The sequence below is a fragment of the Meles meles genome, chromosome 18 (assembly GCF_922984935.1).
Source record: "Meles meles chromosome 18, mMelMel3.1 paternal haplotype, whole genome shotgun sequence".
Taxonomy (NCBI): domain Eukaryota; kingdom Metazoa; phylum Chordata; class Mammalia; order Carnivora; family Mustelidae; genus Meles; species Meles meles.
In genome coordinates, this window is record NC_060083.1 from 11,249,424 (window position 1) to 11,273,076 (window position 23,653).

At 61.4% G+C, this 23,653-nt stretch overlaps 1 protein-coding gene across 1 annotated transcript; it reads right to left on the reverse strand.

The window, feature by feature from the left end:
- Nucleotides 1-645: 645 nt before the first annotated feature.
- SLC13A5 (solute carrier family 13 member 5) lies at nt 646-23,631 on the reverse strand. Its single transcript, XM_045986204.1, has 12 exons — nt 23,478-23,631; nt 18,926-19,054; nt 18,528-18,664; nt 16,380-16,567; nt 15,389-15,557; nt 14,262-14,384; nt 12,659-12,874; nt 11,779-11,879; nt 10,950-11,068; nt 8,643-8,804; nt 5,672-5,809; nt 646-4,927 (listed from the first exon to the last, which is right to left on the reverse strand). Exons 1-12 carry the CDS (start codon nt 23,577-23,579, stop codon nt 4,796-4,798), a joined length of 1,716 nt encoding a protein of 571 aa, XP_045842160.1. The 5' UTR covers nt 23,580-23,631; the 3' UTR covers nt 646-4,795.
- Between the last annotated feature and the right edge of the window lie 22 nt (nt 23,632-23,653).

Sequence of the window (23,653 nt, forward strand, 5' to 3'; positions counted from 1 at the left end):
AGGAATAGAGAGTGATTAGCCTCAGCAGCTCTTAACGTACACTATAAATATTCCCATCCCAAATGGCTAGTTTCCTTAATATACAAAGAGTTCTTACAAATGAATAAGAAAAGGCCTTTTAAAGACTCTCAAAAAATAAATGGGGAAAGGGGGTTCACTAAAAAAAGAGACACAAACGGCTTATAAATACATGAAAAATTTTTTGATGTTACTTGCTCTATGTCATTTAAAAAAATAGGGTGAAAATCACAAGATGGTATCCCTCAAGGGTCCGATTGGCAAAGACTGAGAAGACTGATCATACACGGAGTTCAGGGACAGCTTTGGGAGTAAATACCGGCGCGGCCTCTTTGGAAAGCAACCGGGGAGTATCTGTGCCAGGTTCAAACACCCAGCCTTCCAACCAGCTTGCCCTTCTGGAAAGTGCTCTCCCCACATGGGTTCACAAAGATGTTAAGTACGGCGCCGTCTGCCACAGTGTTAGGGAAACACTGGCAGTGGCCCGGATGTCGGTTCGTAGGGGACTTGTTTCTCAGCTGGGCTCACGATGGAACACGATGGTCACGATGCAGCTTCCAAGGAGGCTGGGGCTTACTCCCAGCCACTCGCGAGAAACGAAAACACACGTCCGCAAACAGCCTCGTGCAGAGAGATTAACAGCTTTATTCATGGTAGCCCCAAGCTGGAACACCCCAAAAGTCCACCAGAGGACAGTGGACACACCGTGGCTGATTCACACCACAGAGCAGCCCTCAGCAACAATCCCAAAGGAATGATTATCGGGAGCATTTTGTGCAGCAAATACGTCCGACATGAGCCAGGATGTACGTTACGGTTCCATCTATAGGAAGTTCAGGGAGCAAAGGGAGCCCGTGGTGACAGGCATTCCGGGAACAGGGGTGGCCTGGGGGGAGGGATGGGGTTCTGGAAGAGGAGAGAGAAGGGACTGGGGGGAGGTGGTGGTGGTTGTCGCTTACAAGGTGCATACAGGTGCCTGAAACACTGAATGTTCCGCTCAAGATCCGTGCAAGTCCCCGAAATTCATGTTACATCAACTTAAAACAAAATAAACTATCGTATGAAAAGATAAACTAGTCGCAATGAATATGTCCTAAAATGGAATGATCTTCAAATAAATTAAGGGGAAGGGTGGAAACAAGGACAGAGGCCACGTGCGAAGGCTCCCCCGTGCGACGAAGAGGCAGAAGCTTGTGGATCCGGATGTTTCTGGGAGAACGTGGAAGACGCTGTCGGCAAACTCCCTCCCAGGTGGGGGTTAGGGTTAGCCTCGAGGTCTGCGCGGGAGGGACACTTCTTAACCCCGTTTTGCACTGGGGGCTTTCTTGTACGGGTTTGGTGTCAACTATTTAAAGACAAACACTAGCCCAGCCTTCCCGGTTGGATAACAGCATTCCGAGACGGAATTCTGGAACTTCTCGACACTCGAGAGCTGGAAGCCGGCTGTGCTCGGTGCTGGACGGTGGCCAGCCAGGGGCAGCCTGCAACTCCAAGGGGGGACAGGGGCGTTCAGACATGCAGACGAGGGAAGCGAGAACCAGCCTCCTGAATCTGGACGTCGAGGGAGAGAGAGCCGAGCCGTCGAGGGCCAGGGCTTCAGCCCCCGATGGCGATGTTTCCGGCTGAAGAATGTGTGTGGATGAGTGACCTCAGGGGAATTCATTTATTTTCATTTTGAAAGGGAGCTTCCCTGGTGGGTTGGGAGACGCAGCTTTTAAGAGGCTGCGGGACCAGAAGGAAGACGGGTCAGAGCCAAGAAGAGGACTGCCTAGTGCGGCTTTAAACCAGACGGTCCCACGCTTGGTCTGTTTCTACGAGCAAGGACGAGGCCGTGTCCATTCTGAGGACTGGGCGGTGCCGCTGAGCAACTTCCCCGCTCAGGACCCGGAGCAGACATCTCGCCGTCTGTTTGTGGCGACAGCGTGTGAGGGGTGGTGGGACGAGGGACCCCCTCCAAGGAAGGTCTCGGCTCCGCGGGACAGGGAAACACCCCAGTTCCAGGGTTGCAGAAGAGGACCTTTGCAAGGCGCCCCATGTCGACTGCGGTCCTGATCAGGCCTGTGCTCAGCGAACCTCAGGCCCAGATGTCTGATCCGGGCGCTAAGAAGAGAGGACAGTGGTCTGGGGCAGAACCTCTTCACAAAACCTAAGAGGTGAAATGTCGATGGGGAAGAGGTCTGAGAGGACTTCCAGCAAAGGGCGGAGACCGGGGGGCCGGAGTACGACAGACACTCCAGGCCAAGCCCTCCCCAGGCTGCAGTAGTCCCAGACAGGGGCCCCTTCCTGCTGGAAACTGAAGCCCAGAGACGGGCCTGGGGTGAGGGCAGCCCTAGAAAGGGTCAGAGTGCCAGATCCTGTTCATCATCAACCCAACAGCACCCCCACTGTTCTCCTGCCAGAACCCGGATTTTGTGGCGGGTGGAAATCTCCCAGTTTAAGGAAACGCAGGCCCATTCCCTGAGCCCAGGAGACGAGTCCCGACCGGTCTCGGGATACACCGACCATGCTCGATGCTCTGTTTACCCTTTGTCAACGCCCGAGTGGGGCCGGTGACACGCCGAGGGCCGACCGCCAGCCTCCTGAGAAAGGTGCTGTCCCGACGAAAGGGGAAGATGCCGCGGGCCCCGTCACACCCCTTCCTCCTGCCCGCGGTGCACACGCGTGTGTGGCACAAGGCCGGCGCGTGGCCGTGAAGGTGTGGTGTGCGCAGGAGCCCGGTGACCCCAGCGGCCGTGTCCCTCCAACTCCCTGTCCCGACGACACAGAACGCCCGCGTGGCTCAGGCTGCGGTCACCGCAGCCCAACGCCGTCCTGATGGCCCCGAAGGTCAGAGCAGCTCCGCTGTCGGAAGTCGTGTGGCAACAGCCTGTGGTCAGTTCTCAGCCTGGGGGTCTCCTCCCCGGAAGCCCCCAGCCAGCTCGTGCCGGCCCGGGAAAGCCCCGCCCTCCCCAGCCCGCCACACGGCTAGCCTCGGTGACCTCAGTCACCACCACTAGACGTGGGCCCACCGGCCGCACGGATCACGCATTTCCTTTCCCGCCACACGCACGGCGACCTGCTCCCGGTCAGCCAACGTCCCAGTTCTGGGCCGGCAGCCAGCGCGGGTCCTCGGGGCGCTCTCTGCCGTGCACAGCAGGAGTGGGCCGGCCTGCTGGCCTTGGAGGGGACAGGCAGCCACGCCACGCTCTCTCCAGCTGGACGCCCCCGGTGGTCCCAAGCCCACCTCTGAGGAGGCAGCTCGTGCGTCACTGTTCCCGGAGCAGGCAGGCCTTGGGGTGGATGGGCCGACCGTCCCCTGCAGGCCCCGCAGGCACCGAGGCCCTTAGCAGCTGGCTGAGGAGCAGCGGACAGGAGGGTGGAAGGTCTGGTTAGAGCCGCGCGGCCGCTCACTCGGTGCGCGACTATGCACATTTGACGCGGCCCCTCGGAGCCTCCGTGTCCTCGGCGACCATGCAGGCCCGTCTCACGGGGCCGCTGCAAGGACCCAGGGAGAGATCCAGCGGGGCGCCAGGGACAGGAGTGGGTGGCGAGCCAGGGTTCGCTCAGGCACCTGCCCCCGCGGAAACCACAGCTGGTGGCCCTCCTGGGGGAAGACACACGGGGCCGTGCGGAACCACCCAGCCCGGGAGCCAGAGACATCCCGGTCCTCGAGGGTGTGTCCTTGAGTTTCCGACTTCCCTGGCTCTGACCAACGCAGTCGAGGAGCCTAATGGGCTCTCGCGCCTGCTTCTCCTCCACAAAGGAGGGAGGTTGGCAGACGGGGGTGGGTGTGTGTCATGTCGCTGCTTGGGGTCCCTGAGGCCACGCGGCAAGGTGCTGTCTCTGCTCAGGGGCCACTGGTGCAGCTTGTTGTCCGCAAGCTCTGCTGCCCGGGCCAGTCAGCCAAGGGACGCCCGTGTTCTGTGCGGACACTCTCTGACGGGCCCCTGCTCCCTGCAGGGATCAGCTGCGTCCACTCTGAGCCAGCAGGTGGGAGAGGACCCAGATACCCACTGGTGGCCCCAAAGGAGCCATTGTCGCCCAGACTTGGAGTGTGACCCCAGCTGTGTGGGGTGGCCGGAGGAACGGGTGCGCTGGAGGGCCCTGGCCAGGGGGTCTGAGTGTCCGTTGGCCCAGGCGACAAAGGGTGTGAGTGGGAGGACAGCAAAGGGGCCCAGATGTCCACTGAGAGGGACGGAGGGCGGGAGGGATGCAGGTCAGCCAGCTGGGTGCTGCGGGCGGCGGCCAGAAGTTCTCAGTCCAAATTCCTCGTCCTTCGGTGGCGGCACTGTGTCCCCATGACTCCAGGAGGCTCTGGAATTCCAGACATTGTGTCCCTGGCTGGGGTCGTCCTTTTCAGGAGCAGGAGAGCCGCCTGGAGGCAGCGCGAGGCCAGCTACGGGAGGCCCACCTCTCGCTTCCCAAGCTGCGATCTGATCCTCACCTTGATGCCCCTGGATGGAATGAGTGGACACCAGAGCCCAGCTTGGGACCAGCTGGCAGCCTGCGTCCTGGTCCCTCAGGAGCCCTGCCCCAGAAGTGACGGCACGTCCCCTGGGAAACACAGACACCCCCCCCCCCCAAGTCTCTGGAGAATCCCTCCATGTCCTCCCAGCCGCTGCCCATTCCCCGCTCTGAACTTGGGCCTGGAGGAGCTGCGGGCAGGCTCCGTGGGGGTCTGGGCATTGCTGGGTCGCTCTGGGGAGGGAGCCCCAGGGCTCTGCTGCAAGGTGTGCTGGAAGGCTCGGGGGTCCTTAGGAGGGCGGGGCGGGGTGGTGGGCCGGCCGTGCGTCCGTCCCTAGGTCTCAATGTTGGTCACGTTAGCCCAGTCAGGGAAATGATCCAAGTCAAACATGACCCGTCCCCAGGTGTTCACCGCCAGGAACACGCAGAAGACTCCAATTACGTTCATCATGAGTCCCGTTTTCACCTGAGGAAAGGCAGGGTCAGCGTCAGCACCCACTGGGGGGGCGGGTGGTCAGAACGAAGGTGACGGGACACTGGGGGCCGGAGCCCTCAGAGAAGGGGGTCCTGTCCTTGGGCCGTGCTCCGCGCTCACCCCACCCCCAGACAGAACCCGGGGTGGGGGGGCAGCAGGCGCTGCTCAGAGCCTCCAGGAAATGATTGGGACAGGCGGGTCCTCCTGCCCAGGTGAGCACTGGGAAACCGCCCCGGGGAGGTGGCCAGAGGCCACCAGCAGAAGCTCTACAGTAATGAACCCTCCACTTCCGGCCTCCCCCTCCTGTCACAGCCACAGCCACAGTTGGGGGGGGTCCTCCTCTGTCTGCATCCGTTCCCAAGACGGTACCTGCTCCCGGGTGGTCTCTGCGTCCCTCTCCCTGCTCCCGCGCCTCACCCATGCCCCTCCCGATGGGTGTCACGCGTTCTTGCTAGTTTATAAAGTCCTTCCTCACCCTGTGGGACGGCCCCCCTCCCCCCTTCCAAGGGCTCGGTGAGGGCTTGGGAGCTCCCAGAACCCAGCTCTCAGCCCCGGGAGACAGAACAGTCTACGATACTCGAGATCGTTTCCAAAGAGGAGCGAAGACGCCGATAAACGCCAACGAAGGCCACGGGACCAGCACGTCGTACGGCAGCATGCGCCGTTGGTAACGGGTCACCCGCCCCTCGCAACGGAGCATCCCCGCAGATGGGAGCGACGGCAGGGCTGCGTTACCATGTCCGAAACCTTGAGGTGTCCGTAGGCAAACACGATGGCGTTGGGCGGGGTGGCCACAGGCAGCATGAAGGCAAAGGATGCGCTCAGCGTGCAGGGGATCATTACGTACAGCGGGTTGAGGCCGATGGAACGGGACTGGGGAGACACGGCACTGTGGGTCACAGACGGGCAGGGCAAAGGCTCCCAGGGCCTCTCCCTGAAAAGCGTTTCCCAAACGCCCTGTGTGCATTCCCAGCCCCAGGCCCTTTGTCCCTCTGGCCCCTCTACCCTTTGCCACGGGTCTGGACGATAATCGTGCTGGACTCTGAAGGCTGAACTCAGAGCCGCCTGCCAGGGAGGCCTTTCTTTTTAAAGATTTTATTTATTTACTTGACAGAGAGAGATCACAAGTAGGCAGAGAGGCAGACAGAGAGAGAGGAGGAAGCAGGGTCCCCGCTGAGCAGAGAGCCCAATGCGGGGCTGGATCCCAGGACCCTGAGATCATGACCCGAGATGAAGGCAAAGGCTTAACCCACTGAGCCGCCCAGGTGCCCTCCAGGGAGGCCTTTCTGACCCCGCTCATTCATTCAGTATCTGTCTCTTGGCCACCTGCTACGTGCCTGAGACCATGCTGTGCACTCAGCCTGGGCCGTTCCCGAAGCCCACATGTGCGCCAGTCTGTCCATCCTTTCGCGGACCTAGAAGGCCCAGATCTTCTTGCCTGGGGATGCCCGTTGTTCTTACACACACGGGGGGGTCATTTTGCATATGGAATTGGGTATCCGTCTGTTTTTACTCTGCAGCTTAAAATTCAGCCACATCTCACAACCCCTCGCGCACAGCTGACGTTCATTAAGCATCTGTTGAATGAATGAATGATGTAATTGCCATGTTCCGATTTCTATCAAAATTCACGATCCATCGTGCAGATGTACACGCGCACGAGGACAGACGCACGTGCGACATTCTAGCAGCAAAACAGGAGACAGACCCAGCCATGTGCCCAGCGCCTCGGAAGCCGGTGGTTCGATAAAGCGGTTGCAGACGAATAGCGGCTCATGGCCGTGACTGTCCTGCTAGACCGGAAGACGCCGGAGAGGGGTTGGAGGAAAACAGTGTGAAGTTGCAAAATGGGATGATACAACAGTGCCGTTTGTCTAAAAACAATGTGTGTGCGTGTGTGCGTGTGTAATACAACCAGAAAGATACCTAAGAAACTAATAATTGGGGGCGCCTGTGTGGCTCAGTGGGTTAAGCCTCTGCCTTCAGCTCAGGTCATGGTCTCAGGGTCCTGGGATCGAGCCCCGCATCGGGCTCTCTGCTCAGCGGGGAGCCTGCTTCCCCCTCTCTCTCTGCTTGCCTCTCTGCCTACTTGTGATCTCTCCCTCTGTCAAATAAATAAATAAAATATTAAAGAAAGAGAAATTAATAATCAAAGTTGTCCCTAGGCGGGGAGGCTGGAGGGTCAGGTCTGTACCCTCTGGGGTTATGGGCATTTATTCCCATGTGTGCACGGTGTTTTCAACTTTAAATACCTTTCAAAACCGTGACTTCCCCCGATGCTTGACGGTGTCACAGTGAGTGACTCCATCTCCGCTCACCCATACCCCGCGGCTATGATACTGTGTTTCTAACAGGTCTGGGATGTGCCGCTCTGTCTTGGAGGCCTGTGAGCCCCTCTGACGAGCTCCCTGAGCTACGTCCCCAGACATGAAACTGCACAGTCTGAGGGCAGGAGTGGCTTCAGGTTATGGGTCCTGCGGATAAACAGGTCTCGGGAAAGGCCACACCCAGGTTCATGCCGGCTGGGAGGGGCTGAGAGGTCGGCTGAGAGGCCGGCTGAGACCCGGGCAGGGCCCGGTCTCGTTCCTGACTCCCCTTTTGCCCTGGCCCTGGCCCTGCATGACGTATGCCTCCCATGGGCCCCTGTGACCCAGCTGGGTCTACGTGAATGTCTCCTGCAGGTGGAGGCGGAGGAGAAGCTCCAGGGCCTCATGGGGCCGCCGTGGACTCTGGTTCTAGAGGAGCCTGTTTTCAAAGGGCCTGGCTGCGCCCTCCACTGGTCCAGCTCTGGGCTGGACAGGACCACACCGGCCTTTCCCAGGGTGTGGGGGAGGCCACACTGCTGGGGAGGGGGCGCCGCACCAGTCTCCCCTCTGCTCAGAATGGGACCGGAAAACCACTGGGTTTTCCTTCCACTCTGTGGACGCGGGGCGGCTGAGTGGGCACCTCCTGGTTCCATGCTGAGCTGAGACGTCTGTGAGTCTAGCTCCCGACTCTGCAGCGGCAACCACGGCCTCTCCCGGGCTCGTGTCGCTGCCCACGGAGGACTTCCGCGACCCCAAGTGCAGGTGGGAACGGAGGGGCCACATTTGAGGGCCCTTGGGTCCTCTGAGCCCAGCCCCGGGCTCCCGCTGCACCACCTTGAGGCCGGGACCCGCGGGCAGCGAGGGGCAGAAGGAAAATTCCTCCTCTAAGCCGTGCTTCTCCCCCACCCCAGCTCCTACGCACGCTTGCCAGAAGCACAGACTTCCAGCCCGGCCCTCGGATGCCGTCCGCGCCAGCCGCTCCCTCTGGGCCTAGTGCCCTGGGCTCCTGCATCTTCCCTGAAAGTCCTCTGCCTCCCGCCATCCCCAAGACCCTGTTTCCCGGGACTTCCTCCTGGTGGGCTCCAGCCAGCAGCGGCCCCGCTCAGCTGCCCCTCCGCGTGCCCCGAGCCACACACCCCAGACCCTCCCTCACCCCCTCCTTGCTGCGGATCCCGTCTCCTCAGCTTGAGACAGAACCAGCCACATTTACACGTGATCCTAGAGAGCCTGGTGCTTGCCTTGCACGTTGGTGAGCATGGGGGGTACAAAGAAGGACCTCGAAGCGTGGCTGGGCTCTGGCCCCCATCTCACCGTCCCTCTAGGGACCCAGGAGATGGTCACAGGTTGACGGTTTCCCGTGATGTGACGGCTAAGTGTCATCTCCCCGACAGGTCACTTACCATGGAGGCAAAGATGGGCAGGAACAGGGTGGTTGTGGCCACGTTGCTTGTGCACTCAGTGAACATGGCAATGAGCAGGGACAGGATCAAGGTGATGGCTGCGGGGGGCACAGAGCTCAAGGGCTCCATCTGCTTCCCCATCCACTCGGACAGCCCCGAGGCCTGGGAAGTAGGGATAGCAGTCACCAAGGGCCGGGAGCGACCCTGGCCCTTCTCCGGGGAGCCCAGCCCCTCCTGCACTTCTGACTCCTGCCCTCGCTGCTCTCTCCTACGTCTGTTTCCAGCTCAGCCAGTGCACGAACTGAATGTTGGCCCAGGGTCACACACTCAACACGCCGTGCCCTGAATTCCTCCTCTCTGGCCCAGAATCTACTCTCCGGGGCTCCCCACCCACCTGCTGTCCAACTCAGGGGGCCAGGTGCCACCCTGAGGGCCCTGTCCCCTTTTCTCTGATCATCACGCAACCCCCAGTCACCCAGAGCAGCTCAGCACCTCTCAGCCCCCTGTAGGTCTTGGCGCTCGGGAAAGGGATCTGAGACAGAGACTGAAGATTTGGAGGAAGGAACGCGCGGCTCCGGGAGCCCAGTGCTGAGATGGGGTCAGACGGAGGTGCTGAGCACGGACAGGACCTCGCTTGGCCCCTCCCTGCCTGGGCCCCCGCTCCACGCGAGGGAGGAGATCCAACCCTGCAGGTCTGACCGAGTCACTGGCCTCCACCCTTCGGTGGCTGCCCACTGAGCAAAGTCCCCACCCCTTATCTTGGCTCTCAGCCGAGCGGCTTCTTCAAGCCACACCAGCCGCGTCCCCACAGCTCCTGAGGGAGGCACCCTATGCCTCCTCCTCGCCCCGCTGTCCGTCTTCCCGACATGCTCTTCCGGATACGGCCGTTCTGCAGGCCGCAAAGGCCTCCGAGCGGGAGCACGATCAATCTCGTCCGTTGTTCCCAGGCCTGAGTCACACGGACACGACAGGGATGTCACACGGACATGAATGAGTGACGCAGGCCCCATGTCACACGGACATGACAGGGAAGCTCAGTGAACGGGTGAGTGAACAGCGATGGACGGACGGATGACTGGATGGAGAGGTGACCAGACAGACGGATTTATTCATCGAGGAGATACTCATACTCTGTTGGTCACTGGGCTCCAGTCTAGATGCTGAAGGAACGGCAGAAACAAGATGGGCCCCGTCTGTCTCCAACCTCTACTTCTGGGTGGGTGGATGGATGGACAAGCAGACGGACAAACAGATGGATGGTGGGTCAGATGGATGGACAGACGGGAGGATGGGTAGAATGACGGATCCACCAATGGAAGGATGGGTGCCAGGATGGACGGGGATAGCAGCACCAAAGGGGCTCATCTCTCTTTCTACCTCATTTCTTCCATATTGAGGAAGAAGGGAAGTGAGAAAGTTACATTTGGGGATGTTTTCTCCCAAAAACTATCCCTCCCCTTCTGTGCTACTCCATACGTAAATAGAGAAAATTTTATTTATTTATTTTAAAGATTTTATTTATTTGACAGAGAGAGATCACAAGTAGGCAGAGGCAGGCAGAAGAGGGGGGTGAGGGGTGGGGGGAGAAGCAGGCTCCCCGCCAAACAGAGAGCCTGATGCGGGGCTCGATCCCAGGACCCTGAGATCATGGCCTGAGCCGAAGGCAGAGGCTTAACCCACTGAGCCACCCAGGTGCCCCAAGAAAATTTTTTTTAGATAGAGAAAAATGCTTATTTTTTTAAAAAGATTTTATTTATTTATTTGAGGGAGAAAGAGAGATCGAAGAAGGAGAGGGAGAAGCAGACTCCCCACCGAGGAGGGAGCCCCACACAGGGCTCGATCCAAAGACCCTGGGATCATGACCCGAGCCAAAGGCAGAGACTCAATCGACTGAGCCCCCCAGGCGCCCGAGAGAAAACATGCTTAAATGTCAGCTGTGCGATCAAAGAGTTCAGCGAGTGGAAGAACAAGACGGTGGGAAGAGACATGGGTCACTGTCGCCAAACCCCAGAGAGACTTCACAGCGTCCTACCGCTCTTGGCTGGCATGCCCTGACCACTTACTCTCCCACCGCTGCGACTGCTCAGAGCACTTTCTCTATGCAGGTCCGTCTGTCCATCTGTCCACACATCCATCCACCCATCCACTCCTTGGTGACAAGAGGGTCCCTGTCCTCAAGACACCTGCGGCTCTCTGGAGCAGACAGATGTAGAGCCAGCGCCCACAGCACCAGGGTGTGAGTGGAGGGACAGAGTTCCCGACACCCTCTCGCACAAGAGGGCCGTGCAGCCTGCAGCGGGGGCTCACCTCACATCCTTTGGCCAGCGCAAAGCCGCCTCCCAGCAACAACACGATGCCCCAGGGCACTTTCTCCTGGGTCACCTTCCAGGTCAGCAGCGTGGGGGGGTAAAACGGAGCTTTCCTTTCTGAAAAACACACGGAAATGACCCAGAGCTGCATTAGGAAGCAAGAGATCTACTCAAGGGAAATCACAGTCCATGAGCACAACGGCACACTCTCCTATCCATAAATCAGCTAAAACTCACAATAATCACAACACTCGTTGCTGGTGAAGATGTGTTAGAAATGTCACACACTCCTACGGGCATAGAAACTGGCAAAAATCTTTCTGAAAAGCCATTCGGCCACACACTTAAGAGCCGTTAAGACATATATACTCTTATGACAACATTGATCCTGGAAATTTATCCTAAGGAAACACCCTGAAGGAAAAAGCTACATACATGAAAACACTCATTTCTAATTGTGAAAAATTAAAAACAACCACAACGTTTCGTAAGAGGAGAACAGCACAGCCCCTCAAAATGATGCTGTTATTAGAGAAAATAAAGTCAGAGGCTGTGTCTTTAACAGGACGTGTTCACAGCATAAAGCCACGAAAACCCGCAGGACAGAAAACCAGAATTTGAGCTGTGTGTGTGTGTGTGTGTGTGTGTGTGTGTGTGAATATCACAGCCGTGTATACACATGCATCCTAGCGAAGACCAGAAGAGAGAAATCAAAATACACGGATGGCTCCCGTTGTAACATCGATAAGATTTCTGACGTGTAAAGAGCATCCGGCCAGGCCTCTGTGGACCCCACCCTGATGAGCGTCAGGCCGGACGAGACTTACCCTCCTCGGTCTGGCCGCGGAAGCTGAACTGAGGCTTCTGCGAAGGCACGATGAACAGCAAGGTGGCCACGAAAATGGCCACGGTGGCATCAGACACGTACCTATAGGGAACAGCACACAGGACGTGCCTGGCCAACTTCGGGGCCGCCACCCAGCAAACCCGCTCTGCGTGCACAGGCGCACTGAGTGCGCGGACTGGGCCGCGAGGGCCACCAGCAGGAGAGCCACACAGACGGAACTGCACCTGGAAGCCAGGACAGCCCCATCTCGGCCTGGCTCTGCCCCCGGCGGGGTGACCCCGTGTGGCTCGCTGCCCTCCTGGCCCATGTGGCTCCTGGGGCGAGCACGGTGATGGTCCTCATCAGACGGCCTGGAATCCTGTGTCCCCCAGGGCACCAGCCAGGGCCCGGCTGCCAACCCCCACAGACCTTCCTGGGCTACACGTGCAACATCGGGAACCCCCGCCCGCACAGCCCGCCTGTCCGGGAACCTGGCTTCCTTCTGACCACAGGACAGCTGGGCCTGGAGGGAAGGTGCACACGCCCTCCCCACCAGGTCTCTGAAGAGGCCCGGCCTGACGTCCACCTGTTTCTGCCTCCTCGGCCCTCCCAGCCCTCCAACAGCCCCTCGGCTCCCACCGTCCTGACTGTCCCTCTCCCCTCTTGCTTCCCCGGCCCTGAGACCCTGTCCGTCTTCAGAGGGAGGACAGGTGGCAGAGCAGAGGTTTGAAAGCCAGAACTCCTGGCCGAGTAAATCTCTCCCTGTCACAGCCAGGCCTCCCTGCCTGGCCACAGGGACCCAGCTGCGGGCCTGTCCTGAGGGCCGGGGAGGAGAAGGCGAGGGGCAGGACTCCCGGGAGGCGAGGGAGCCCGCGACTTACTTCGTCTTGCCCTCCTCCCAGGCCAGCGACCCCCAGCCGGGCATGAAGCCGGGGTCCCTGGAGAACCACAGGCCGACCAGCGCGAGGAAGCAGAGCAGGACACTGGCCTCGGCGAAGGACACGGGCCCCAGCTTCCTGTACTCCTCCCGCAGCGCCTCGTAAGCGGCCTTCTCGTGGCTCCTGCTCTCCAGCCCGCAGCCCCAGGACTTCTTGAAACTAAAGATGCGGGGATGAGAAGCCTGTGAGGCAGGCGGGTGGCTCCGGGCCGGCCGGTCGGATGGAAGGCCAGAGGCTGGGCAGCAGGGCGCGGCGGAAAGCCACGGTGCAGCCTTGAGCGAGCCCTGCCCCAGGCCTACGTCCATCCCCCGCCAGCCCTGCCCTACAGAAGCCGGTGGGGGCAGGCTCTGCGACATGTGCCCAGTGCATGGCCCAGGGGACTCTCGGACGACAGGGCCCTTCCGCAGCGGTCGGAGGGCACAGGTGGGCAGCCAGGCTGGATGGGGTCTCAGGGCGGTGGAGGCCAAGGGGCCGTGGGAGGGTTGGGAGGAGGCAGAAATAGGCAGAGTTGGGGCCACCCCGGTAAGGGGAACGTGGCAGGTGCCTGGTTGCCTGGGAACCAGCGGATTACGCCATTTGGGGGATGGACAGGGAAAATTCTGGAGCCAGCTCTGGCGGGGGTCTTCCTTACCCGGGGGTGGTCCCACTGGGGCCCCGGGGATGAGATGCCAGGCTCCATCATGGGGGGGTGTGGGGGGGGGGCTCACGAGGACACAGAGAACAAGGATGGGTCTAAGCAGCCAGGGCCAAGGAGAACCAGGGTGGGAGCTCGTGGTTGGAGGGGGCGCAGGTGTCGGGTGCCTCTGCTTTTGGGGGCTCCCAGAGGCCACTGCTGCGTCTCCTGATGGTGAGACCCCAGAGGCTGGTGGTACCCCAGTGGCCTTGGGTCCTGCAGGGAACTCAGTGGGTCTCAGGGCAGTCGAGGGCGGCAGGCCTCTGTCTCCCCAAGAGGGGACTTTTATGGATGGAACTGTGTCCCCCACAGTCATAGGTTGAAACCCTGACCCCCCAGTGTGATGGCATCAGGAGGTGAGACTTTCGCGGGTCATTAGGTCCAGATGAGGTCCTGAGTCTGGGGCCCCGAGGGGACGGATGGGCACAGGCCACCGAGTGTGGGTTTGCAAAGGGGACGAGCATCTCTGCAGCTGCTTTGACCCACCCCCACGCAATCCCCCAGGGGCCGGGAGCCGGGCTGGGTGCAGGGACAGAGAGGGACCGCCGCAGCTGCTGGAGGAGCTCGGGTCCCAGGAAGGCTGGCACCAGCGCCGGCCGGAGGGAAGCCCGGGGACTGAGTGAGCAACTCGTCCCAAACGGAGCTGTGGTGGCAAAGTCGGGCACGGTGTCCCTGCCGGGGGACCCACATCGGAGCTAACCCTGCAGTCAGGTGGTCGGAAGGCAGGAAGGTAGGGACTGGACTTCCAGCAAGAAGGACTGCAGCGTGGAGAGGGATGGCAGGAGCCTGGAGGAGTGGCCTGGGGCCAGGGCTGGGGCGGGGCTCCCTGCAGGGGCGCGGGGAGGGGGGCCCACGGCTGCCACACACACTCACCTCAGCCTCATGTACATATACTGGAGCCATAGCCAGGACAGCAGCAGCATCAACAGCATGTTGGGGAAGGCAAACCCAAACCAAGAGGCGAAGTTCACCAGGTCCTTGCTGGCGGGGAACAGCCTGAATGAAGAGAGAGAGACGCTGGTCCCACCTCCACAGCTGGGCCCTCGCCACACTCAGGACAGGCCTGGAGAGTGGCCGACCGCCCTGCCTGCGGGGCCAGACCCCACTGGGGGCCCCTCCTGAGTCAGGGCCCGTCTTTCCTGAAATAACACCCCTTGTGCTCACGGAAATGGGGCAAGAGCTTCAGGGCTCAGAGCCCGCTCCACGTGGGAGAGAGGGAGTCTCCAGAGCTCCCCGGGCTGGAACAGGGTGGGACTCCCATCCCTGCAGCTGGCGGAGGGTCCCCGCGTGTCAGGCCCTGCCCTCCAGCCCCAGGTGCAGCTCCCTTGTCCTGGCCGGCAGGCATGGAAGCAGACATAGCCTTCCCCATGCTGCCCCGGGGGACGTCAGGGAGAACCGTAGGCTATCATTACAGCAAGTGCTCTCAAGATCAAAACCGCCTGCGTGTTAGACCTCAAGTGTCTGCAGGCCGGCCTCCTTCCCACCGCCCAGCGGCCCTGCCTGCCTGGTCCAGGGCTCCCGTCTGCGTGGGAACCCTCATGCCTCCTGCCCAGAACCCCGCATCGGCTGCTGTCCACAGACGGGGTTGGCCTCCCCGTGATCCCAGCCCTGCCTGCCCACGGTCTGTGTCCCTCTGTGGTGAGGGGAAGGCGCAGACCGGCCCTGTGATCCACCTGGGGCCCCCAAGGGCACGTGGAGGCAACATGCAACCTGACCCCTAGCCCTTCACCGACAACCATAGGGCAGCACCGTTCACAGGACCAGCATGCGGCCCTACACGGTCATCTCCCAAGACGTCAGTTCCATGCTGGGTGCACATTCTCTCTCGGAGCGAGCATCGGCGAAGCAAGGCAGGGCTTGCCCCCCCCGCCCCCCCCCCCCGTAGAAGGTCAGCAATTTGTGGAGTCCTGGGCAGGTGCAGGCCCACAGCAGGAGGGAAAGATGGGGTGTCCCCACCCCGGGCCCTCCTCACGTCCCCGGAAGGCATGCCCACGACTCACTCGTGCATCTGGCCCAGAAGCACCACGTTGGGTCCCGTGCCTGTCAGCGTGGCGGTGCCCCCAATGCTGGCCGCGTAGCACACGCACAAAGTCATGGCCTTGTGGATGCTCTTCCTGTCGCCATCAGCCCGCCGGCCCTCGGGGGGGCCTTCGAAGGTCACTTGGCTCCCTGTGGGGGGCACACTGTGGGCGGAGGCAGTGCAGGCCCCTAGCTCCAGCTCCCGACCCTGCCCCGACCTGAGGCTGGGACAGGCCAGCCTGCCGGGAGCCCCGCGGGTCAGGCCCCAGCCCCCATGCTGTGCGCCCGCCTCCTTCTCTGGCTTGCCAGGCTCCCCACACAACCAGCCACGCAGACACACGCCCTCCCCTCCTGTCACCCTGTCCCTGTTCCCGCTGGTCCCTTCACCGGGGGCCGGGGGGCGGGGTCCAGATCCACCTCACGGCCCTCTCCCCTGGCAAGTCCTGTCCCCCTCCTGGTACCCTCGGTGTCTGGCTGAGGCACCCGGGAGTCCGATGAGCTGTGCCAGGAGCCTCTGGACCTGGCCTGCTGGGCTGCACGGTCTCCAGCCCACCACGTCTCTGTGCTGAGTCGGGATGTGAACATGGCGGGGAATAAAGCAGGGGCTCTCTGACCTCCCCGAGCTTGGGGCCTCGTCGGGACACCAATGTGGGGCCCCCCTCGATCCTTGTGGGAATGGCGAGCAGGGGGTGCCCCGAACGGGAGCAGGCACTGACAGGGTGAGGGGCACCCCATAGGTACTCATTGGCGAGGGATCCCCAATGAACAATCTGGTGACAGCTCAGGTTCCAGCCATGGGCAGAAACCACGCGGGGGGTCTTGCCGTAAGCTCGACCCCGAGCTCTGACTTTTATACAATAGTCACATTCCTAAAACTCACAGAAGCAGCATTTTCTGAGTGTTCCTCCTGTTTAAGGCAGCGGACAGGACAGCCGCCCGCGTGGGTGTGGGCCGTGCCGGCCCGGGACTCACCTGGCAGCGTGCCCACCTTGCCTTTGTCTGACAGCTCCAGGGCCCCCAGGTTGGCCTCGGCGGTGGCAGCGGTGGCCTCCATCTGCTGCAGCATGGCCTCCATGATGGGCACCATCATGGCCGTGGTGGCCGTGTTGCTGATCCACATGGACAGAAAGGCTGTGACGCCCATGAAGCCCAGCATCAGCCTGCAGAGGAGAGGCGGGGAGGAAAGCCAGAGAGTCCCGGCCCCTCTGCCCGCAACCCCCAGGGAGCCACAGGGGGGTGGGGGGGGGGCTGGGACCCCAGCGGGGATGCCTAGGGCAGAGCCAGCTCAAGACTGGATCGTGGGGGAGGGGAGCACAACTTGGGGACTCTCCCCCGCCCCACCTCACCCCTACAGACATCACTGAGGTCCCCGGCTGGCCACTGGGCACTGAGAGAACGGAGACCCAGTCACAGCTGTAAGGAGCTCCCACCTGACAAGGGAGAGCTGTCCCCAGTACGGGTCGGGGAGCCACGGAAGGGGCCTGGGGAAGCGGGACTTCCCTCCGGGGTGACCCCCCCTCTCTCCTGGCACACACTTTGCCCCCTCCCTGCGGCAGGGGACGGGATCCACGAACTGTTCAGAAACATGCTCCCTTCCCTTGTAACACCTCATCTCCCCCAGGGTCCACCTCCATCACCCACGAGACACGAACTCCTCGTGGCCTTCGGACATGAGCCCCTTCTCCGTGGCCTCCCTCCCCGTGCACGGCAGCCGGGGCTGAGCACACCCGCCGGCACCCTCCCTCGGACGGAGGAGGAACTGATTCCATGTCCGCTCCCCGTGAGCGGGGGAAGGGCCTGATTCTGCTCCGTGGTCTCTGTGCCCACAGGGGCCCAAGATCACCGACTGGCCTGGAAGGGGTCCAGGGCTGCGCACTGCACCTCACGGACCCATAAGATCAAAGGCTGGGACCAAGGCCAGGATGAAAGCCTCAGTTTGCCTGAATGAATGACACAGCACTTCACGGCCGCTCGGGTGTTCAACAACAAGCCCCCACACCCCCAGGACGGCTCAAGCTGAGGTCACAAGAGGAGCCGAGGGCAGAAGGAGCAGAGGAGCACGTGCAACCCTCCCGGATTCGGAGCCGAATGTGAGCGGCTCTCCAGAACGAGGCCCACCTTGACATAGAGGAGACGTCAAAGACGCCGAAGAGGAGCACGCCAATGCCCCTGAGGTGTTGAGTCTCTAGAACTCACAGTGGTTCTTTGTTCGCGCCTATAAACCATTTGTGGCCTGAGGCCACGGAGTGTAACAGATCAGGGAATCACAAGCCCTCCACCCAGGGGGCTGTGGTCCGCCGGAAGGGCCACAGCACACGTGTGCTCCTGGCCCAGGCTGGCAGCACAGTCTCCATCACACGGCCATCCCAGGAGGGATCTTGGTGAAGCCACCCCTGCTGCCCCCCAGGGACCAGCTGGGGACATGCCATCACCGAGGGTGCACACTGCTCACAAAGAAAAGTTAAGTCCGAGTCCCCAGTGAGAGGGGCAAGGCTGAGACCAGCTGGTCTGACCCCTGTGTGGCCACCAGCAGGTTATCCAGCCCCTCCCTTCCTCAGCTCCAGAACAAGGTGGCAGGGACAGCACCCCCATTTGGGTAAAGTGCTCTGTGGGCTTGGGGCCCTGCTTGAATCGAATCCATGGGCTAGCTGGAAGTGGCCTGTGGTGGTCAGGGGAGGTCTTGCACAGCCATGAGTGATGTGGGGGAAGGTGAGGCAATGGCTTCTTCGCGGGGCAGGGCGGGGGGGGTTGGATACACACACCAGCTTTGGGAGGATGACCTTTCTGTTTCCTCTGAGCGGAATTGCTGAGACACCCCTTCGCTGCTTTCCCCACAAAACCCCTAGGGGTTTCAGGTAGGGCTTGATCCAGCCTCTGCCCACCTTGTTTCCTGTGGAGCATGCAGCCCCGCCCCCTGAGTCTCCCCTGCAGTCAAAGAGCCCTTAGCCACTGCTCACTCGCCCCTCTGGTCACCCAGCTAAGATGGTCACGTGCTCATCCAGGGGGCCACCTGCCTGCCACACCCAGGAAGCCCATGGCCAAGGCTGGCCTGTGGGTGATGGGGACTGAGCCACACAGCCCCTGCCCAGTCCCTGGGGCCAAAGCGAGAAGGATGCTCACTGTGCAGGCTTGGTCCCCACCCAGAGGAGTGTCCGCAGGGCTATCCTCTTGTGCAGGTTCCAGTGCTCCACAGCCACTGCCATGATGAGGCCGCCCAGGAACAGCATGTTTGTGTCCTTCATGTACTGGACAGACACCTGGGGGGCAGCATGGGGCCGGTCAGGGCAGCCCTAGGCCCCCAGTCCCTGAGACGGGTATGCCAACCAGATGCCGACCCAGACCAGGTGCTGAACCCAAATCTTGTGCCGACTCTAGGGGCCACTTGGAGGGGGGAGGGGAGGTCACGTGGTCTGTGTCCATGCTGGCCGGATGGGTTCCCCCGAGGCCCAGGCAGCTCCGAGAGGGGCTTGGAGGGTGCACCGTGGCAGAGATGCAGGAAGACCCCCAGGGCTGCTCACCTGCTTGGAGTCCAGAATCTTTAAGAGTGGGAAGAGCAAGGCGGGCATGAGGGAGGTGACGGCCAGAGGGATGACCTCGGTGCACCAGTAGACGGCCATGAGGATGATGACATAGGCACACCTGACAAACTGAGGAGACAGCCCTGAGACCTCGCCGGCTGGCATCCCCCTTCCCACCGCAGCGTGCCGGGGTGGGGACGGCCATGGGCAGCAGCGACATCAGAGGGACCATCCATGGTTCAGATCCCCGAGGAGCCCCAGGACCCACAGACAAGGGCCTCCTGCCCCTGCCTTCCTGCCAAGGTGCTCGGCCAGCCCTTGTACCTCCCCGAGAGAGCAGGAGAGGAGGGGAAGAGATCAGTCCCGAGCTCCCACACTTCTGATGGCCCCCCCTACCGGGAGCAGAAGTCGTTATGCACCGGGTAGGAGTCATGCTTAGGATGCTGAGTTTGCATCTTTCCCTTGGCTCTCTGCGTGGGCGCAGTGTCCCGTGGCCCTGGGTGGCTGTGCACCCTCTGGGACAACAGCACCCACACAGCCCTCCCTTTGTCCCTCTCGGTCAGGACTCCCCGGCATGGAGGCTTAGGCACCACTATAGGCTGATGTGAGGGTCCCGGGCACCGCCATGAGGCCCCCCGGGGCAGGCGTGCTGCGTGCACAGCGGGTCTACTGAGACACAGCCCGTCTAAGTTCCGGCAGATCTGCACCGTCTTTAACAACACCTGACCATCCTCACAGCTGCAAACACTCCAGATTCGACAGGGGCTTCCCCTTCTCCTCTGTTCTCCCGCAGGGGAGCTAGTGGCCTTCTCTGCCATCCTGGGGGGCTGGGATCCCCCAACTTCTCTGCTCACCTATGTTGAGGAGTCTCCACAAAGCTCCAGCTCCCCCTTCTTCCCCATTTCCTTCTCCAGAGGCTGCCCCGAGTCCCTGCAAACCAGCTCATTCTCCAGGGTTATTGCTCGTTACTACGGGGAGAGCGGAGAGGATGAGGATGGTACTGTGCGTTCTCTTTAGCATCTCTCCTTACAAAGGCCTGGTGCTCTCCTGCTGGCGTTCGATCTTGGGTAAGTTGCCTCTCCCTGCCCTTTGGCCACAGAGATTGGGGACCTTAGCTTTGCCATGAGGCAGACCCTGTCCCCCTGTGAGCTCGCGGCTGGCCCCTTGCTAGCTGTGGGACTTTGGGTTCGTGGTGTGAATTCTTCAGTCCTGAGTCTCATTGCCTCTGGGGACGTGGATGATGTCACCCGTCTCCCTAGAAGTCCAGCATGTTCAATGGCGGCATCAGTGCCCACCCAGACTGGCCTCTCCCTCCTCCCAGCCCCGTGGCCAGATCAGCCGCCAACACCCATAGCTCCTACCTCCAGCTCTCCAGCACATTCCTCTCACATCTCCACCGCGCCCGCCACACCTCACGCCTGGGACCTCCCAGTCTGACCTCCCCACGTCCAGCACCGCGTGCCTCCCTCTTTCAATCTGTTCAGAAGGACCTGAGGCCTCTGTTACCCTCAGGACCAATCCCAAATGCCTCAGCATGACTTGGGAAACCCTCTGCTAGGAGCAGGAGCATGCAGACCTGTCCAGCACCCGCGCCTCCCGCCCACTGGCACCTGAGTTCCCGCACCCTGTGGGAGGGCCAGAGGCTGGGTTCTCCGTCAAAAGGGCTTTGGCGCATGCAGCCCCTGAACTGGAGGGAGGGCCTGCGGTGGGCTCGGCAGTTCTCCTCGGGCGCCTTCCCCCTCCCCGCCCCCAAAGCCTGGCTCTGTGGCCCCAGCATTTCCCACCCTGAGGGCCGCCCCTGTCTGGCCCCCACCCAGCACAACACCCAACAGTGAAGAACCAGCGAGAACCCATGGTGCCGGCTTCACTCTGTCCTGGGCACGCAGCACCGGTCTGAAACCTAGCTTCAGCCTCCCAGGAGCGCCCAGCGCACCTGCCCCGTGTCCACGCCTGACGTCCCGTCACTGATGGTTCTGTGGGGGGCGGGGGCGGCCGGAGCAGGGCTGGGTGCCGCCCCCTGGCCCCTCCCCCACGAGTCACGCCAGGACAACCTTCTCCAACTGCGACCATACGGAGCGACTCCAGACTTTACTTCCCCCACTCTCCACCCCAGCCCCCCCTCCCCCGCCACCACCTTGCTCCCTCAAGAGCTCCCGTTGACACACCATGTACTGAAAGGGCTTGGTGACCTTTACCCTCTAAACTCAGAAACGGTGGCACGTGTCACCAGTTTTCACGGCACGGTTCCTGGAGGCGCCCCCGTAGGCAGCTGGGAATGTGTCTGGAAGGGCGCTTAGGGCCGAGAGGGAGGCGGGCAGGGGATTTACGGGGAGGGTCCAGCATCTAGCACCGCCCAACAGCTAGATGTTCAGTGCACAACCGAATAAAACCGTGGCTCATTATCTATGTGATTATTAACAAGTAAGGGTGTCCAGGACACGGTCCGTAGAGAAAATGTGAGTGAGGGAGCCTATCTGTGTGCGGGTGTGAGTTAGGGCATTTGCGGGCATTTTCATTTTTACTCTATACTTCACAGACCTTGAAAATGAGGATTTTTAAATACTTGTAATAAAACAAGCAGTACAGTGAAGGCATTGTCTGTCTTATTAGAGAGTGATCTTTCAGAAAAAAGGCAGGATAAATGAAGCAGGGATGAAGCCAGCCAGGGAGCACGGTGCGGTAAGAGGAGAGGTGGGAGGGGAGGGAGAAGGGGGGGCCGCCCCAGCGGTGAGTGGCCGCACTGGGAGCCGCTGCCCCCCTCGGTCGGTTGGTCAGGGCCGCCCACGCTGCCAAGAGCCCGCTGGCTTCCTGGAAGCCCTGCCCCATGCCGGGTACCTCCAGGTTTCCTTGCACAACGGTGCAGCCGGCCGTGGGGACGTAGATGGGAGCCGTTTGGTCGTGACCCCAACAAAAGGCACAGAGCCAAGAACACAAGACACAGGAGTGCAGCCACCCAGAGGGAAGCACCTGACGGCCACCACTGAATGACTCCCCGTCCCCCAACTCCATCCGTCCCTGGCCTGCTCCTCACTCCCAGGGCAGGTTCCTGACTCGCACACACACCCTGAGCTGAGGGTCTCGGCTCAGGACCCACCTGCATGCATGTTCACGGGTATGTAGAGGGGTGCATGTGCGAGGGCGGGCGTGGGGTCCCGGCCACGCAGGAAGGTCCGCCGAGCCACCATCGTGATCCCAGGGAACACCACTCCCTGCCAGGAGAACTCAGACCAGCTCTCCTGCCTGAGACCGTCCCTTTCCGCAGGGAAATAGGGCTGCTCGCTGCTGGGGTGACAGCAGGGAGGGGGCCCACAGCTAGACCTGCTGTCCCTAGCTCCACCAAGGCCCTCGAGCCTCCCTTCCCCATCCTAGGAGGCGGCATTATCGCTTTAGGCACCCAGAGTCGTCAAGAGTGGGAGCCACACCTCCTTGCCCATTGCACAGATGAGAACACCAAGGCCCAGAAAGCACAGGGTGGAGGGTGAGTTGTGGAAGCACAGTTCTCACGCAGGTGGGCTTCCTGACACCCCCGCCCCCGCCCAGCTCCTCCTCCCCCAGGACTACCCACAGAGCGTCCCCTCAAGAGCTCCTCTGTTTCCCAAACCTGCCGGGTGGGGGGGGGGGTGCCGGAGGCTTCCTGTCTGGGCTCAGAGAGAAGGCGCTGAAAGAGGGAAGGAGGAAGGAGCAGCCAGCAGCCACAAAAGGCTTCAAAGGGCTCGGGCCTCTGCCAAACGGGCTTCCACAGCCCAACAGCCCAGCGCAGCCCAGCGTGGCCAGCAGGGGCCTGGGCTCCCAGCCCCACCCCCACCCTGCGGCCAAGGCCATTCATCCTCAGCCTCCCTCCCTGGAGCGCTGGGCAGCTGGGTGAGGGACGCGGCTTCCCCTGCAGTCCTGGGTCGTGCCACCCAAGGCGCAAGCCTGGGAACGCATCTGCCTCCTGCCCAGCCCCTGCAGGCCGTGGCCAGAGAAGGCCAACTCAGTCTGCCTTTCAGCTGGGAGAGGATTTGAACTCCGCTGTGTCTTCCAGGGCTTGGGAGCTAGGAAGAAATGTAGATCATGGATGGGGAAACTGAGGCTCCGGAGGGGGCCAGGGAGTGGAAGGGATAGCCCTCGGGACCCCCTTAGGAGGTGATCTTTCTGTATGGGTCCTTGACTGACCTGGGAAGCCACCCACAGCTGCGAAGTCCTTGCTTGCTAAAGGGAGAGCCAGGAGGGAGCGTGAGGGAAAGACAGGCGCCCAGCCTCCCTGTGGGCACAGGTGACATTTGGGGCAGAGGGAGGGATACGGTGGTTCAGTCTGAAGAGATTGGAGCCAGGGGCTGAGCCTATGAATGGGCTGTGTGGCCAAGATCTGTGCTAACTTCTGGGTTCCAGTGCTCACCAGGTGCCCTGGGATCTGTGAACCCCAAGTTGGGTGAGCCCCCCTCTCCGCACCCCTGGAAATGCTTCGCTGACACCTCCCAACTGGCACCCGGAGCTCCCGAGTCCCGGCTGCTAGGCGCCCCAGCTCAGGGATCCCGGGTGGGCGCCCCGGGGCCACGGAGATGCAACTGACCTTGGCGGGCATCAGAATGACGAGCGGCAGCAGCAGTATCGGGGTGAGGAACAAGATCAGGAAGGACTTGAACTTGGAGACATAGCTCAGCGCGGAGGCCATAGCGCGGGAGGAAGACCAACCGGAGAGGCCAGTGAGGGGCCGCGAGAGGCTCCGCGCGCTTAAGAAGGGGCCGC

Excerpts from the sequence above, each read along its gene's own strand:
- SLC13A5 (XM_045986204.1), bottom strand. The coding sequence starts at position 23,579 with ATGGCCTCCGCGCTGAGCTATGTCTCCAAGTTCAAGTCCTTCCTGATC. Across the intron at positions 12,875-14,261 it reads TATATGTACATGAGGCTGAG|TTTCAAGAAGTCCTGGGGCT; the intron begins GTGAGTGTGTGT and ends CCGCATCTTTAG. Across the intron at positions 8,805-10,949 it reads CGCTGGCCAAAGGATGTGAG|GCCTCGGGGCTGTCCGAGTG; the intron begins GTGAGCCCCCGC and ends CCTACTTCCCAG.